The sequence below is a fragment of the Passer domesticus genome, chromosome 5 (assembly GCF_036417665.1).
Source record: "Passer domesticus isolate bPasDom1 chromosome 5, bPasDom1.hap1, whole genome shotgun sequence".
Lineage (NCBI taxonomy): Eukaryota > Metazoa > Chordata > Aves > Passeriformes > Passeridae > Passer > Passer domesticus.
This window is the reverse complement of record NC_087478.1, coordinates 37,556,814-37,572,800: the sequence shown is the minus strand read 5'-3', so window position 1 is coordinate 37,572,800 and position 15,987 is coordinate 37,556,814. Positions and strand designations below refer to the sequence as shown.

The 15,987-nt window shown below is 40.3% G+C and overlaps 1 protein-coding gene across 6 annotated transcripts in view; it reads left to right on the top strand.

The window, feature by feature from the left end:
• Positions 1 to 15,987, top strand: part of PPP1R12A (protein phosphatase 1 regulatory subunit 12A) — a 113,048-nt gene that overhangs the window by 39,294 nt on the left and 57,767 nt on the right. For all 6 annotated transcript variants that reach the window (XM_064419603.1, XM_064419601.1, XM_064419600.1 and 3 more), the window contains exon 2: positions 5,021 to 5,151. In XM_064419603.1, the coding sequence (XP_064275673.1) occupies positions 5,021 to 5,151 (131 nt within the window). The remainder of the gene's footprint in view (positions 1 to 5,020; positions 5,152 to 15,987) is intronic.

Sequence of the window (15,987 nt, the reverse complement as noted above, 5' to 3'; positions counted from 1 at the left end):
AGGGAGGGAGGGAGGATAGTGAGATAGAGCAAGTAATATCATTTCTGTAGGAAGGCTGTACAAGGCCAGCTTGGATGGGGCTCTCAACAACTTGCCCATGACAGGCATTTGGAGCTAGATGAGTTTCTTCCAACCCAAAATATTTTATGATTCTATGAAATACTTACAAACAAGAAACTAGGCTTAAAAGAGTTGTAAATTCAAAAGTACAAGTGGTGAAGCAGTTGCTAATTTGGAAATATGTCTTTCAAAAAGTGTCAGTTTGAAACAAGAAGCTTTAACAGGCATTATAATGGGTGAAAATTCAGAGTGAAACTAAATTTTGTTTCTTTGATAGTGGAATTAGGACATGAAAATGAATTTCAGAACAATGCTGCTTCTCCGAATACAAAACCCATTTTAATATAATCTAAGCAAATAATTCTGCTTTAACCAGATAAAGATAAGAGTATTTTTCTTTCTTTTTCTTGTTTATTTCATTTTATTTCTAATTGCCTTTCTGATCCAGTGTAGATTCAGTTTAGCACAATGTGTCAGCATAGCTGTAAGGGAGTGTGGTATGTGATGGCAGAGGAGCAAAGCAACCCAAAGCAAAGAGAATGTGAACCACTTTTAACCAGCTCTGCTGCTTTGATTTGATTCCTGGGTACATTAGCACAGATGTTCATGTCCTGCTAAGTCCTGTTGGACCCACTGGAATTACTTCACTTGAAAAATTGAAAGAGGGGACCAACTATACTCCAGACCCTCTGTGTGAGCTCTTCTTCCTGGTTCCAGTATTCACATGGCAATTCAGAATGGCTGTTGGACTTATTTTATCCCTTTAATATATTCTTCTGTGTTCATATTTTTGACTCTTTTCTGTACCAGGAGTAAAAAAGGAAAAAATGAAATGTGATGGCAGAGGTGTCAAACAAAAAACGTTTGTTTTCCTAATAGATGCAAAATAATTTATGGAATAGATCAGAATACTGATCTAGTCAGTAAAAGGGTAGGTTTTAGTCTCTCTGTGGAGAATGGAGACAAATTTTACTGAAACTTATTAAAAGAAGTGTAATGTCTGAACGCCTAAATTAGATTATGTTACCTCTTTAGATGTTAGCATTAATGAAAATCAGTATAAATTGTAGCCCCATGTAAGGTGCATAGTGTATGGCTCTGCTTCATGTATATGGGACAGTGGTCTAACAGACTGATAGCTTCCTTCCCTACAAGATTTCTGATTTTTTCAAAATAATTACAGTCTTTTCCTGTCTTTTGGGGAAGAGTGCTCTCTGCTGAATTCTATGGGTGCTTACTCACTGAAGAACCAAGAACTTCTGATGTTTCTTTTAAAATTACCTCTTTTTAAGGCTACTGACTTAAGTTATATTTCCCTGTCATCTATGTTCTTAACACATAGTATCAAGAGGCAGCTATAGCACCTGCCACTGCACTGGAATACAAAGTCATGGCAAATACAGTCAGTTTAAAGTCTAGCATGTTTAACAGGTGTCTGTTATCCCCTTTTGAGTATTTATGGGAAAAGGTTAAAATGTTGTTTCTAGCACAAGCTAGACCTACCTAGGACTTGTCTGTGTGGGAGCCAGGTGCTGTTGATCTTTGCTCGTCTTTGCAGTCCAAGTTTCAGGTTGTTGTACAAATGGAAAGTAGTTTTCTTTTCTGGACCTCAGTGTACTTCCCTTTTCTTATCAGAAAAGGTAACCAGACTTTGTATTCTCAACTTTACTTTGACTTTATGACTGATTAGCCTAATTTCTAAATTGGTTCTCAAAGGAAAAAAGGTTTCTATGATAGCACTGGCAGCTGTTGTTCTGTTTGAGGCCTGTTTGCTAACTTAGGTCAAATTTGGCAGGGTAATGAGCGCTTCATGCGGAAATGCCTTTCTGCCATTTGGTGAGGCTGGGGTTGAGGGAGAGAAAACAGTTCATGGGATGAAGGGTGTCTTATGTGTGAGCTCCTATGTCCTGCTTGCCCTAGGAGCTGGCTGGTATAGGTGCTCTACAGCTGTGTTTTGCAAGCACTTGGAAAGAGCTTTAGGATGACCTGTGGTTTCACTAAGTGGTAACTGATGCTCTAGACGGGAACTGTGGGTCATGAAGTGAGAGGATAAGGGGATAAGGGCAGATGACTGCAAAGAACTGAGATGACTCTTGAAAGGGATCTCTGTAATAAATGTGAAAAAGGAAGACCTGCAGCTGTCTGCGTCCTCTGTTCAGATTCTGGGACAGAAAGAATGGTGAGAATTTATCTTTCTGAGTTACTGCAGCATCAGTGGAACTCTGGTTGATTACGTCTTGCATGTACGTTGCTTTTTCCTTTGTAATAACTTGCAGGCTGAGGTCTAGAAGGGCATTCTGTTCAGAGGCTACTGCTTTAAGTTTATCATGCTGCTCTGACAAGCTTTCCTTTTGTGGTTGAGATGTCAGTCTTTAACAACAGAGGCACTTCTGACACTTGATAAATATTGCTTTTAGAAGTGAGCAGTGCAGTGGAAATGGAAAAACATTTAGATAAAATTTCTTTTATAACATTTGTTTCTTGGCTTTCTGTCTTAAGGTACATGATGATAGTGAGAAGTGCCTTTCCTATGGAAAGTGCTGAGAGTGACAGAATCTATCCAACACCTGCCTGTAGTTCTGTTAAGAAAAAGGGGACATGGAGACATAAGATGCAGTGGATTTGTGTTTAAAAGCAATAGAATGAATTGCAATTTGTTGTATTAGACTTAAGATAGGTATTACCTTTTTGGAGACAACAGCGAGTTTTTAATAAAATATTTTTGGTTGTTATGAATGTGCAGTTTCTTATAATACCTGATAAGTGTATTTGAGCTCTCCTGATTGTTGCCATATATGGCACAATAAACTGCCCAAATTTGGTCAAATATTTTTAGCCACTTAGTCATATGTCTTTTAATGTGCTGCATATGTAAGCTTTTGATTCACTTAGCAACAGCACTTTTATGAGTATATCTTGTCAGGTTTTCTCATGTATATTTGAAAAATAGTCAAGGATTTTTGGGTTGTGTCACAACCAGATGGTTGGGGTTTTTTTTTTTATTTTTTTTTGTTTGGTTGGTTGATTGGTTGGTTGGTTTTTGGTTTTTTTTGTTAATAGTGCTAATCAGTTTTAAGATAGCTTTTTTCCACAGGTGATGAATTCCTGGAAATTTTAAGATAAGCATGCAGCATATTAAAATTTAATACTCAAATATTTGCATCAGAAATATTTTGATATAAATTTAATTTTCCTTATAATTAGATGGTGAATTTTATTATAGATGTAGAATATGAGTGGTTGGACAAATTGAATATCCAGAAAAACTGGATATATGGGTACATATAGTTGATATTTCTGTTAAGTGTAAACATCTGAGTTTCTTGAATTTGTTTTCCTCCTAAACTGATTAACCATGTCTTGCATTTGGATTCTTTTTCACTAAGTTACAAAATGTCTTACAAAAAGAGGTGATTCTCTTCTTTCAGAGCTTGTTTTAAGTGTATAATCATTGTACACTGTTGATAAGTGGGAGAAATTGAAGACAAATGTGGTTAACAAACTTGTAGTCTTTATTGCTGGAGTATGTTAATAAATTATTTTATTAGGGATGGGTATGACTAAGAAGTTCTCGAGTCAGTTTTCAAGAATACCTGAAAAGGTAGGGAAGGTTTCATTCAAGAATGGGGTTTTGTTTTTAACTGAAAAACAAATAATGCAAGCAGTGTATTGCAGTCTAGCTGTCCCTAACTAAAGCAAATGGAGTTAAAGGATAATTTGTGGCTGGTTTTGTTTGGCTGGTTACACTGGGAAGCAACATTCTCCTCATGGTGTAGCTATTGCCTCAGCATTGCAGAACGAAGGAAAGCTACAGGATTCATCTTTGAACACAGAGTTGCTTAAATAGGGATATCCAAGTTGTTTTCTTTCTACGGGAAAACATTATGTAATTTTGGGGATTTTTCAGAAGTATTCTGAAAAATAAAATTTATACCTTAGTTGCATTTCATTAGAGGTGTAATTCCCTAGTAGGAACTAGGATCCCAGGAGTAGAGGTTCTCATTTCAGCCATGTGGCTATGTAGTATTGTTGATTTATTAAGCTGAAAAATTAATACCAGTCTTGTGGGGTCTAGCTGCTTGGAGTTCTTGCTGCCCTGAAATGCAGAGGGACTTTTCTCTCAGTTGCTCTGCCCTTTTAAGGGCAGCAGGATAGAAGTTGGCAAGAAAACTCACCGAGCACCCTGTGAGAAAAATACTCGAACAGAGAGAAGAAAGGCAAAACAGGAGTCAGTCAAGATGGAGGTCTGCAGAACGGCAGTAGTTCTGCATCTGGGCAATGCTGTTTGCTTGGTAATTAAGAGATGTGGGCAGATGATAATATTTTTGCAGTTGCCAACCTGATACTCGAATAAGTTTATAAACATGCGTGATTAATAGACTGTTAAAAGATTTATGGTGGTATAGAATATATTGCAGTAGAAAACAGTAGGGGGATGTTGAAATACTGTGTAGCATCCCCATCTACTCCATAGTTTCTCTTACATTACAGGTCAAATCACATTATGGTATTGTTTTCAAAGTGCTTCCCAGTTCTTAGTCACAATTCTACTTCATGGTGTAGCTGTTCATTCAATTTTAATATCCACTGAAGTGGCTGAGCTGGGCCTGGGATAAAGTGAGGACCTGAGGAACCACTTTATACTGGAGAATAAGGGTTCAGTGGGGATTGTAAAGGTCTTCTCAGAAAACCAGAATGCATTTACCTGAGAAAATAATTTTTTTTTGCTTTTTTTTAACTGTTTAAGCGCATTTATTTAAAAAGTTTTATAAATCTGGAACCTGCTGTTTATCTCTCAAATTCTTCCTGTCTTGCTGCCGGACCCCAACAAAGAAACCCTACTTCCTCATCAGAACTGAAGATACTTCACGTTTTCTCCTGAAGATTTTGCTTAAAGATGCTCAGTATTGTAGAACAGCTTTGATATCAACTTACTTCTTAACTCTTTCTTTCTTTGTAGGCTTGTATAGATGATAACGTAGATATGGTGAAATTTCTGGTGGAAAATGGAGCAAATATTAATCAACCAGATAATGAAGGCTGGATACCTCTACATGCAGCTGCTTCCTGTGGATATCTTGATATAGCAGAGTAAGACTTTTTCCTCTATTTTTAAAATTGATGTATTTTGCTAATACATTGCTAGAGAGACAATAGAAGCAGATGGTATTTATAAGTTATGTTTTTAGTTGCCTCTGGGATGTGTAGTGAGGAAGAATACTTTTATATTGTGTGTTGATTGTGAAGTGTGCTACATCTATAACTTTGTGTGTTGCATTTTCTCTTTCTAGTTTTCTTACATTACATATTAGGTAGATGCAAACATAAACATAAGACTGCTTATGACTGTCAGATTATTTTTTTTATATTATTTTTTCTGTAGAAAGGCTTTCTGGGGAAAGGCACAGGGACAGTGTTCCAAATTACATTTATTAATAGTCTGAAACATTATCCTGGGGTAAGTCTATGTGTAGGACATAACTTTTACAGTTGTATTTGCAGTTTTTAAACATTTGTTTTTCATCTATGGTATAGAACAGTTGACTAGTTCTTTTAGCTGTGGAGCAGAAGCCTACCGTAAAAACTGGATGCCCATTTCAGTATTAGTTAAAGCTTACTCACTGCTGAATTCCAGGAGTGGTTTTGTTATTTTTGAAGTCAGTTGAAAGCCACTGAAGGTGTGCTAAAATCAAATTTTTTGAGAGGTTGTCTGTTTGAGCCTGAAATGATACTTATTTTGAGAAAATGTGTGGCATATGTTGTTCAGCACACTGTTGTTTCAGTTAAGCAGGTAATAAAGTCTTTTTTAAAACCCTTTGGGTAAACACAAAATTCATTCATTTTACCAAACTTTTTTTTTTTGTTTTTTTTGTGACATCTGATCCAGTGTAAGATTTGGACAAAATAGAAAGTAGTATTTTATCATGTAATTATGTACTAATTGCAGTGGTGAAGAATAAAAATTGTGAGTTTGAGAGTTTTACTTGCTGCAGTCTAGAGAGAAGTGAAGAATTCTTGGGACTCTAGTATATAATTTTCCCTGGTTTTTGTTTGTTTATAGGGTTTTTCTGGTTCTGGTTTTTTTTTGGGTTTTTTGGGTTTTTTTTTTTGAGGTGTTCACAGAGTGATGTGCTTTGTATATCCTTGGTATACCTGGGGCACTACGTGACCACTAACTTTGTAACCCCCTTGCATGAGTACTGGGAGTGTTTACTTCTTGGCTATACTATGACAAGAATTTCCCTGCAAATTGAGATAATATAAGCCTTTCTACAGTTTAGTGGAGGTAAAACAGCCGCCTTTATTCCACAGTAGGAGAAAGTAGTTAAGTGAGCTTGATTTGGCCTTGCAGCCAAACACAGGCACTTGTTTAGGAAAGAGTGTGCAATGTCCCTTGTCCACTGAACAACTGAATATTGACTTGAATATCTGAGATCTCTCTGGTTCTTATTCTCTCAGATTGGAACAGAATCTCTCTGCATATTTTCTATAGAGAGCGTTTGGAGAAATGGGGTTATTGAGGTGTAGTCCTTTGGGATGTGAGAATCTAAGATGTTGGAAGAGCAGTGTTTCTAAGGCACATGGAGTTTTGAAGATAAGCTGTTGAAACAAATTTCTGTATACAGCTGAGAAGGGGAACCTGAGTGGAGCAATATTTATATCTGATGATGCCCATAGAATTTAGATCTTCTTCAGACTGCTTCTCCACAATCTCATCTTCAAATAATTTACAAAAGTGAATTCTAGAAACCACAGTTTGCAGCTGAAGCAAAACTAGGGGAAGGGTGATACAATAAACTACTAGAGATTAGAAATTTTATTTTAATATGGTCCATAGTATGTGCTGGATCCAGCGTCTGCTTTATTGAGGATGCATTCCTGGAAAGCATGAGGATGTGTGTTTGTGTGTGTCTGTTACTGAATCTGATATATTTTACTTTTAGCACCTATTTCTGTGCAAGAGAGAAGACAGTCAGGGAATGAGTTCTGTTGTTTACTAAGTTTGTTAATAAAAGGCTGGGAAGAATCTGACCTGTGGTTCCCTTTCTCATCCTCCTGTGGAATTGCCTGTTGCACAGAGTTGTAATGCTTCTCAAACTGGGGACTTGTCAATCTTGTTTCTGCTTCTTCTGCTGCCATCTTAAGTTTTCTTAGGCCTTCCTTCCTTCCTTCCTTCCTTCCTTCCTTCCTTCCTTCCTTCCTTCCTTCCTTCCTTCCTTCCTTCCTTCCTTCCTTCCTTCCTTCCTTCCTTCCTTCCTTCCTTCCGCCACTTCCTTCCGCCACTTCCTTCCGCCACTTCCTTCCGCCACTTCCTTCCGCCACTTCCTTCCGCCACTTCCTTCCGCCACTTCCTTCCGCCACTTCCTTCCGCCACTTCCTTCCGCCACTTCCTTCCGCCACTTCCTTCCGCCACTTCCTTCCGCCACTTCCTTCCGCCACTTCCTTCCGCCACTTCCTTCCGCCACTTCCTTCCGCCACTTCCTTCCGCCACTTCCTTCCGCCACTTCCTTCCGCCACTTCCTTCCGCCACTTCCTTCCGCCACTTCCTTCCGCCACTTCCTTCCGCCACTTCCTTCCGCCACTTCCTTCCGCCACTTCCTTCCGCCACTTCCTTCCGCCACTTCCTTCCGCCACTTCCTTCCGCCACTTCCTTCCGCCACTTCCTTCCGCCACTTCCTTCCGCCACTTCCTTCCGCCACTTCCTTCCGCCACTTCCTTCCGCCACTTCCTTCCGCCACTTCCTTCCGCCACTTCCTTCCGCCACTTCCTTCCGCCACTTCCTTCCGCCACTTCCTTCCGCCACTTCCTTCCGCCACTTCCTTCCGCCACTTCCTTCCGCCACTTCCTTCCGCCACTTCCTTCCGCCACTTCCTTCCGCCACTTCCTTCCTTCCTTCCGCCACTTCCTTCCTTCCGCCACTTCCTTCCGCCACTTCCTTCCTTCCGCCACTTCCTTCCTTCCGCCACTTCCTTCCGCCACTTCCTTCCGCCACTTCCTTCCGCCACTTCCTTCCGCCACTTCCTTCCGCCACTTCCTTCCGCCACTTCCTTCCGCCACTTCCTTCCGCCACTTCCTTCCGCCACTTCCTTCCGCCACTTCCTTCCGCCACTTCCTTCCGCCACTTCCTTCCGCCACTTCCTTCCGCCACTTCCTTCCGCCACTTCCTTCCGCCACTTCCTTCCGCCACTTCCTTCCTTCCGCCACTTCCTTCCGCCACTTCCTTCCGCCACTTCCTTCCGCCACTTCCTTCCGCCACTTCCTTCCGCCACTTCCTTCCGCCACTTCCTTCCGCCACTTCCTTCCGCCACTTCCTTCCGCCACTTCCTTCCTTCCTTCCGCCACTTCCTTCCTTCCTTCCGCCACTTCCTTCCTTCCGCCACTTCCTTCCTTCCTTCCTTCCTTCCTTCCTTCCTTCCTTCCTTCCTTCCTTCCTTCCTTCCTTCCTTCCTTCCTTCCTTCCTTCCTTCCTTCCTTCCTTCCTTCCTTCCTTCCTTCCTTCCTTCCTTCCTTCCTTCCTTCCTTCCTTCCTTCCTTCCTTCCTTCCTTCCTTCCTTCCTTCCTTCCTTCCTTCCTTCCTTCCTTCCTTCCTTCCTTCCTTCCTTCCCTCCCTCCCTCCCTCCCTCCCTCCCTCCCTCCCAATATTATTTCAGGCTTGCATGTCTCAAAATCTAAAATTATAAATAAGAACTATGAGACGTTAATTCTAGTCCTAGAATTACAGAGTATTTGAGTTGGCAGGGGTCTTTCATAGGTGAACTAGTCCAAGCCCTCTGCAATGAGCAGGGACATCTACAACTAGATCACATTATTCAGAGCCATGTTCAACTTGGCCTTGAACAATTCCAGGAATGGGGTGTCTACGACTTCTCTGGGAAACCTGTTGTGGTGTCTCACCATAAAATCATTTGCATTTGAAAACACTTCCAAGATCACTGAGTCCAGTTTTTGACTTTGAACACCACCATGACAACTAAACCATAAAGCTGTACTGTCCAGTTGTTTCTTGAATGCTTCCAGTGATGGTGACTCCACAGCCTCTCTGGGCAGCCTGTTCCAATGCTTAACTACCCTTTTCAGTGAGAAAATTCTTCCTGATGTCCACTCTGAACCTCCCTGGTTCAGCTTGAAGCCCTTTCCTTTGGTCCAGTCCCTGTTACCAGGAAGAAGAGACCAACCCCACCTGGCTACAGCCTCCTTTCAGGGAGTTGGAGAGAGGTCTCTCCTGAGCCTCCTTTTCTCCAGGCTAAACAACCCCAGCTCCCTCAGCCACTCCTCACAGGACTTGTGCTCCAGACCCTTCCCCAGCCTTGTGGCCCTTCTCTGGGCATTCTCCAGCACCTCCATGTCTTTCTTGCAGTGAAGGGCCCAGAACCAGACACAGGACTCGAGGTGTGGCCTCGCCAGTGCCAAGCACAGGGACACAATCCCTGCCCAGCTCCTGCTGGGCACACTATTGCTGATCCAGGCCAGGATGCCATTGGCCTTCTCAGCCACCTGGGCACACACTGGCCCATGTTCAGCCACTGTCATCAGCATCCCCAGCTATTTTATCCCTTGGGCAGTTTCCAGCCACTCTGTCCCTATCCTGTTGCACTGCATCAGCTTGTTGGGACCCAAGTGCAGGACCCAGCACTTGGCCTTATTGAACGTCACCCAGTTGGCCTTGGCCTACTGATCCAGCCTGTCCAGACCCCTCTGCAGAGCCTTCCTGCCCTCCAGCAGATCAACACCCCTGCTGAACTTGGTGTTACCTGCAAACTGACTGAGGGTGTCCTAGATCCCCTTGTCCAGATCATCCATAAAGGTAATAAAGAGGACTAGCCCCAGTGCAGAGCCCTGGGGAGCACCAGCCAGCAACTGGATGTAACTGTTCATCCCCACTCTCTGGGTGCATCTATCAAGACAGTTTCTAATCCAGCAAAGAATGTGCCTGACCAGGCCATGAGGAGCCAGTTTCTCCAGAAGACTGCTGAGAGAGAGTGTCAAAAGCTTTTCTGAAGTCCTGGTGGACAGCATTCAGTCTTTCCCATCCAGTTGATGGGTTATCCGGTCATAGAAGGGAGAGCAGTTTGGTGAAGCAGGACCTGCCTTTCCTAAACCCATGCTGGGTGCGCCTGATTCCTTGGTTGCCCTGTAGATGACACAGTGAAGAATTTCTTCTTAATATCTTTGAAACCTTCCCTCTTTCAGTTTGAAGCTATTCCCCCTTTTCCTGTCGCTGCATGCTGTTGTTAAAAGTTCCTCTTCAGCTCTCCTATAGTCCCCTTCAGCTACAAGAAGGCTGCTATAAGGTGTATGTGTGAGCTGTTATGTACATATTACTCTTAAGTAGTCCCTGCTGCTCCTCAGATGTTCCTGCGAGTGCACCCATGTGCTGGAGATCTGTGAGAAGTACAGAATATGGAAGTGGTAGGAAGCTTCTCTGAAAAAGCTCTGAATATCTCAGGCAGCCACCACTTCAGTGATGTTTTTGTCTTGGTCCCATGCTAATTGCTAGTGGGCTGAGTGAATTTGTAGCACGGCTTCCCACTTGTTGGGATTTTATTTTGCTCTGTACTGTCTGGTCAGTGGGCTTGTCATTGCAGGTGTATTCCCTGTCCCTGTTATCCTCCACGTGTTCACCACTCCTGTGACAGTTTCTCCCAGCAGTATCTCCTGTGCCATTTCAGTTTCCTGCTCCTTCAGAATAACCGTCTTGTCTTGAATATGCTTCCTGTCTCTTCCAAAAAAATACATCTTCCACTTTAAGAAATGTTTGTCTTATAGAAGGCCACTTCAATTGAAATACAGCAAAGAACATAGTTTAGTGTATAATAATGTGTTAGCTGCTTGCAAAGGGGTAGTTGTGCTGTAAAAGCAAAATTTCTGGCATGGAAGGCAACTGCTTCTGTTGTTTCTGACGCTCTAAATACTGAGAGTTTCAGCTTACTAGAAATTCTGTGAATACTTCAATTTTAGAATGGTCTATTTAGATTGTTGTTCATCTAATTTATGATTATGTAAATCACCTTACAAGTAATTGTAATATGAACAAGTTTTAAATCAAAATTCTTCAACATTTCCATAACAGGTGGATTTTTTTATAGTGTGTTCTCATTTCTGATCTCCGTTTTTTTCATACACAGAAAGCTTTGCACAAATAAGCTTTTTTTTCCACTAATGTGTTAGTGTAAATTAAGAAGTCGACATGACATGTTTTGTAAAATTATAGTTGTGGGAAAAGAAACCTGAATGCAGGAGGACTTGAACAGAAATGTTGTGTGCATTCTTTAAGATGCTATTTAATGGGTAGGACCCTTAAATTTACCTTTATACAACTGTTTCCTTGTGTATAATGAATTCTTTTATCTGATAGATCTCTTCTGTGGTTGAAAAGTTTGTATATTATTTCAGTATCAGGAATAAACAAATAACTTCTTTTGAACACAAAAAAAAGTAATGGGGGAGGGCAAAATAGTGCAAAGTGGCATTTAAACAATTTTTAAATGCTTATTTTTTTATTTCTCTCTGCTATGTATTGCACCTGATATAGAAAAATCTGAAATATTAGAAATTTCTCTTTTGTTCAATAATTAAAGTTTGTGCTAAAAATTACTTTCTTGTGGTCTTTGTAGGTTGCCTAGTTGTGAGTGTGTAGTTGATGTATTTTGAACTTTGTTTGCAACTATTTAGAGACTGCTATACAGTTATACTACTTAAATAGGAATGACTTTTCATTTTACCCTGAATGAAAGATACATCTTCCAAGAAGTATTAGAGAAGTGTTTTTCAAAACTAACATAAAGTCAGTGACAGTTACAGGTTTATTGCAAAAATACCACCCAAAAACTGAAGGGGGAGAGAGATGTCAACAGCATTTTCATACCTTCATGCAATGGGTTTTACAAACAGTGTGACAAATGTTTCTACACATACTAAAATTCCTCATGGGTTCAAGGGATGAGAAATCCATGGAGGGTGGATGCATTAAAAAATGTTAAGGTGGAATACATCAATAGAAATGGAATCTGATTGAGAAAGTCTGTGAAAGTAGTTAGAAAGGTATGACATGAAAAGTAGCATGTATTTGCTCTACTTTTATGCTCGTTGAAGATCTTATGTCTGGAGATGGGCTTGATGTTAACTGGATGCTTGGACTAACTCTTTATGGTAGCTTTTATGTTTGAGAAGCATGTTTGATACTCATAGTTTGATACCCATACAAATCCTAAGGCTTAGTACAGTTTCAAAATACACCTTCTTTATTTAAGAAGGTTTTTAAGGTTTTAAAGGCTGAAGCATATGATTACAGTCAGAAACAGAAAAACGTCTCAAGTTCAGAGTCTCCTCTGTCAGTTTATTTAGGATGAGAATAGTAGTTTGAGCAACTCCGCTGCTGTAAAATACCCACTTTTCCTTTCTGCCCAAAGTTTCCTGTTATATATCCCCTCCTTCCCCTAACATTTAAAGCAGACTTTAAAAGGCTTGTGTGTTAACCGCAGGCTTGCTGCTGACATCCATCTGTTCTTCCAGGCTCCAGACACCTGAAAGTGAACCCAGCCAAACTCGTTTGCTGAAGGCTTTGCAAACCATTGTCCCAGGATCTCCCTATTTTAGTAACAGTCCATTAAGACTGAGTGATCCCTGTCTGATAGACAGACAATCCTGCAAACCTGTAGTTGGATATCTAGATGTTCAGTGATGGGTGGTTTTCTTACAGCTCTAATTGCCTTGGGGTGGCTGCTGTGGGTGCTGCCTGGTAGTGATTCCTGCCTGTGGTACAGGACCAGTGCTCATCTGGCAACAGCTAGGCAAGAGAATTCAGAGGAGTTTGACTACATGATTAGAGTGAGCTAACTTGAGACTATTGCAGAAACAGGCAGATACTCGCTTCCTCCCTTGGTTTTGCCTCCTCCACCTTCCCTCTTGTGTTATCTAATGATCACACAACAATGTGGGAACTATATGCATAAGAATAGCCTTCAGGGGCTTTGGAGGCTTTATTCTCTTTTGGATCACTGAGCTGACCTGGCTTGCCAGCAGCGCTTAGCATAGATATGCAGGTAAAAAAAAAAAAAGTCTAAGCTCCTTTTCAGAGATATCTTGTACTTTTGATCAGAAGCCTGGCTAAGTAGATCTGCCTGTTCAGTGGTGGAGTCCTGTGGTTCATCTCCCACCTCATAAGCCTGAACCACTTGGTACTGTTCAATGTCTTTCATGATATCTCAGGGTGTTGGTGCCAGACAGTATGTTTCAAAGCAGTTGTTTTTAATCCATTTTCTCTCAATGTTTTAATAACTAGATCATCTGAAGCTGTTTCTTACTTATTAGAGAGTTTTTAATCTGAACTCTTTTGCTGTAACCCATTTTAATCCTAAAGAGCCAAATATTACTTAGGCAAAGCACACTAGTAAAAATGTCAGGGATGGCTCCTGTCTCCTTCAGCTTGGTTACAAGTTATAGTTTTAATTAAGTGAGTAGGAAGTGATATTATTAGTGATATGTTCAGAAATGGATCTTTGGAGAATAATTGGAAATTTGGATTTTTGAATGACAAGGTAAAGCTCGTGGTCTGAGGTAAACCACATGTAAACTCATGATGCAGACTGGTATGGAATTTGATCTTACAGACATGCTACAAGGTGAAAGGATGTTTTTGTCAGGATCCAAAATGTTTATTTAAATACTAGGAAATGTTAACTGGAGGTGTAGACTTAGAAGTGAAAGGAAGCAAAGATGAAACATCATACAACCCACTCAAGAAAATGGGAAGGGGACTTCAGAAAAGTCATGTGACAAAATAAAAACAGGGAAAGGAGATATATTCCCAGCCAAGGAAAAACATCTCTTCTAGAAGAATGACTGACTACAAGTTCATATTGGTAAAACTGCAGTGTTTGTTTTGAGAGCTGGGAAAAGGTCACTGTGGGCTTTAGAAGATTGTTAATTTCCATTTGTTGCCTTCTTTCTGGAAAAACAGATTGGGAAAAAAACTAGTCCCCTGCCACTAAAAAGTGTGATGCTCTGTGCAACATAAAAGTTCCTCCTCCTCCAAACTTGCATTACTTATCTGCAAGGATAAAGCTAAATTCAGTTAGATAAAATAGTGGACAGACTGGAAAACCAGTGAGGTAGTATCAGTTGACATTTTCTTTTATGAAGATGTACTGTGTCAGTGTCCTGTTTCCATCATGTTTTTGCTGGATATATGTATGTCCTAAGAATAATGAAATAGTAAGGAAATTGTTAAGGTTGATGGTGAAGTTCCCTTTCTGAAATCATGTCATCATGTGGTAGAGTTTAATATTTTCTACTGTGTAGCTGTGATCTGATGTGTGGATAAAACCCAGCTGACAGAAATACACGGTTAAATATAGTTGATGGCTTAGAGGAAACTATAGGGCTTAACTGATTTTCATACATGTTTTTTCAGGTGAGGGAGTCAAGGAGAACTGGTCACTGTAGAATGTACAGAGTGTGTGCTCTGTAGCTGCCTTCTTTCAGATTGGCTTACTGGGTGTATCTCTACTTGTGACCCTAAATATTTTAAGTTAGTGTATTAGTATTTAATAAGCGTTCTTGTTCTTCTAAGGGTAAATGTAATAGAAATTAAGTTTAGAGATATCTTCTTCAGGAACACGATTTAATGGGAAATACCTTTTTTTCTTTTAATGCAGTTTAGCAGTTCATTCAATCTAATGAAAGGTCAAGGTACTGATGCCCATTGTAATGCTCATTGAACGCTTAATATTTGGCTGAAAAGGAATTTGAAAATGGAGCTGATGTCTAAAAAAACCATCATGCTTTGAGAAGTGAAATAGGAGAGATCTTACTTGTTTCTCACAAAACATTGATTTTTATTGGTATTATGAGAACAATTTCCAGTAGATGCCTTACATGTGAATTCTGAAGTTGAAGGTGGTACATATGAAAAGAACATATACAGAAGAGTGATAGATATGGAAACCTGAGAGATTGTACAGACTCACAAGAGACAGCACTCAGGTCCTTCCTGGCTGATAGCTTGTACTGCCCATTGCCACCAGGAAGTTCCTGTTTTCTGGGTAGGACTAGAACATGGGAGAACAGCTCTAGGTATATTATATACATGAGAAACCAAGTTTTGAATTGTACAGAGTCTTGGTAAGTATGGCGTACTGTCACATGTGAGGGCCTCATCAACCAATTCAAAATTGCTATGTGACAGAGGTGATGATAGATCCTTTGTAGACAGTGGAATCTATAGAATTATTAGTGCTGTTGACCACTGAATATAGTATTTATTAAGTTACCTGATATAAAAATAATTTAACTGGCAACAAAAGTTGGTTTTGAGGATTGTGTTCTAGGAGAAAACAAAGTTGTGGTATAGGATGTCACTTCTCTGCATCTCAGTTTTGATTTTCTTTCAGCTTTTACTTGAGTGGTTTTATCTGTTGTGAGTTTGACCCTATTCTGGCACATATAGTAGACTTTCTAGTGACACTAAAACAATTTATGACCTACTTATCCTGTCTTAAAGCCATGTCTTTTGTTGACTATCCTAAACTGCGTCATTTCAGTGCAAACGATTGTAATCTGTGTGTGTTTTTCTAGTCTTATCCCTGACTGAGGCAGGATAATAGATGTTTGAGTTCTCCTAAAATGCATGTAGATGTAGCTGTGGTGTCTCTAGACACATAAGGGCTACTGTGCATTGATGAAAGTTGGTTATTTGGGTACAATTCAGACACTAAGACAAAGAAGTGTGAGGGTTTTCTATAAGCAGTGGATTTGACAAGAAAAACTATAAAAAAATAATTATTTGAAAGCTCTTTATTACAGACAAGATGCTGCTTATCAAATCTGAATGAAGAGTAGGACTTTATTTTGGAAGAAGATTGATTTCAAGGAAATTCAAAGTAGACTGAACATGTAAACAATTGCTATGAAGTGCAGATTGCTGGT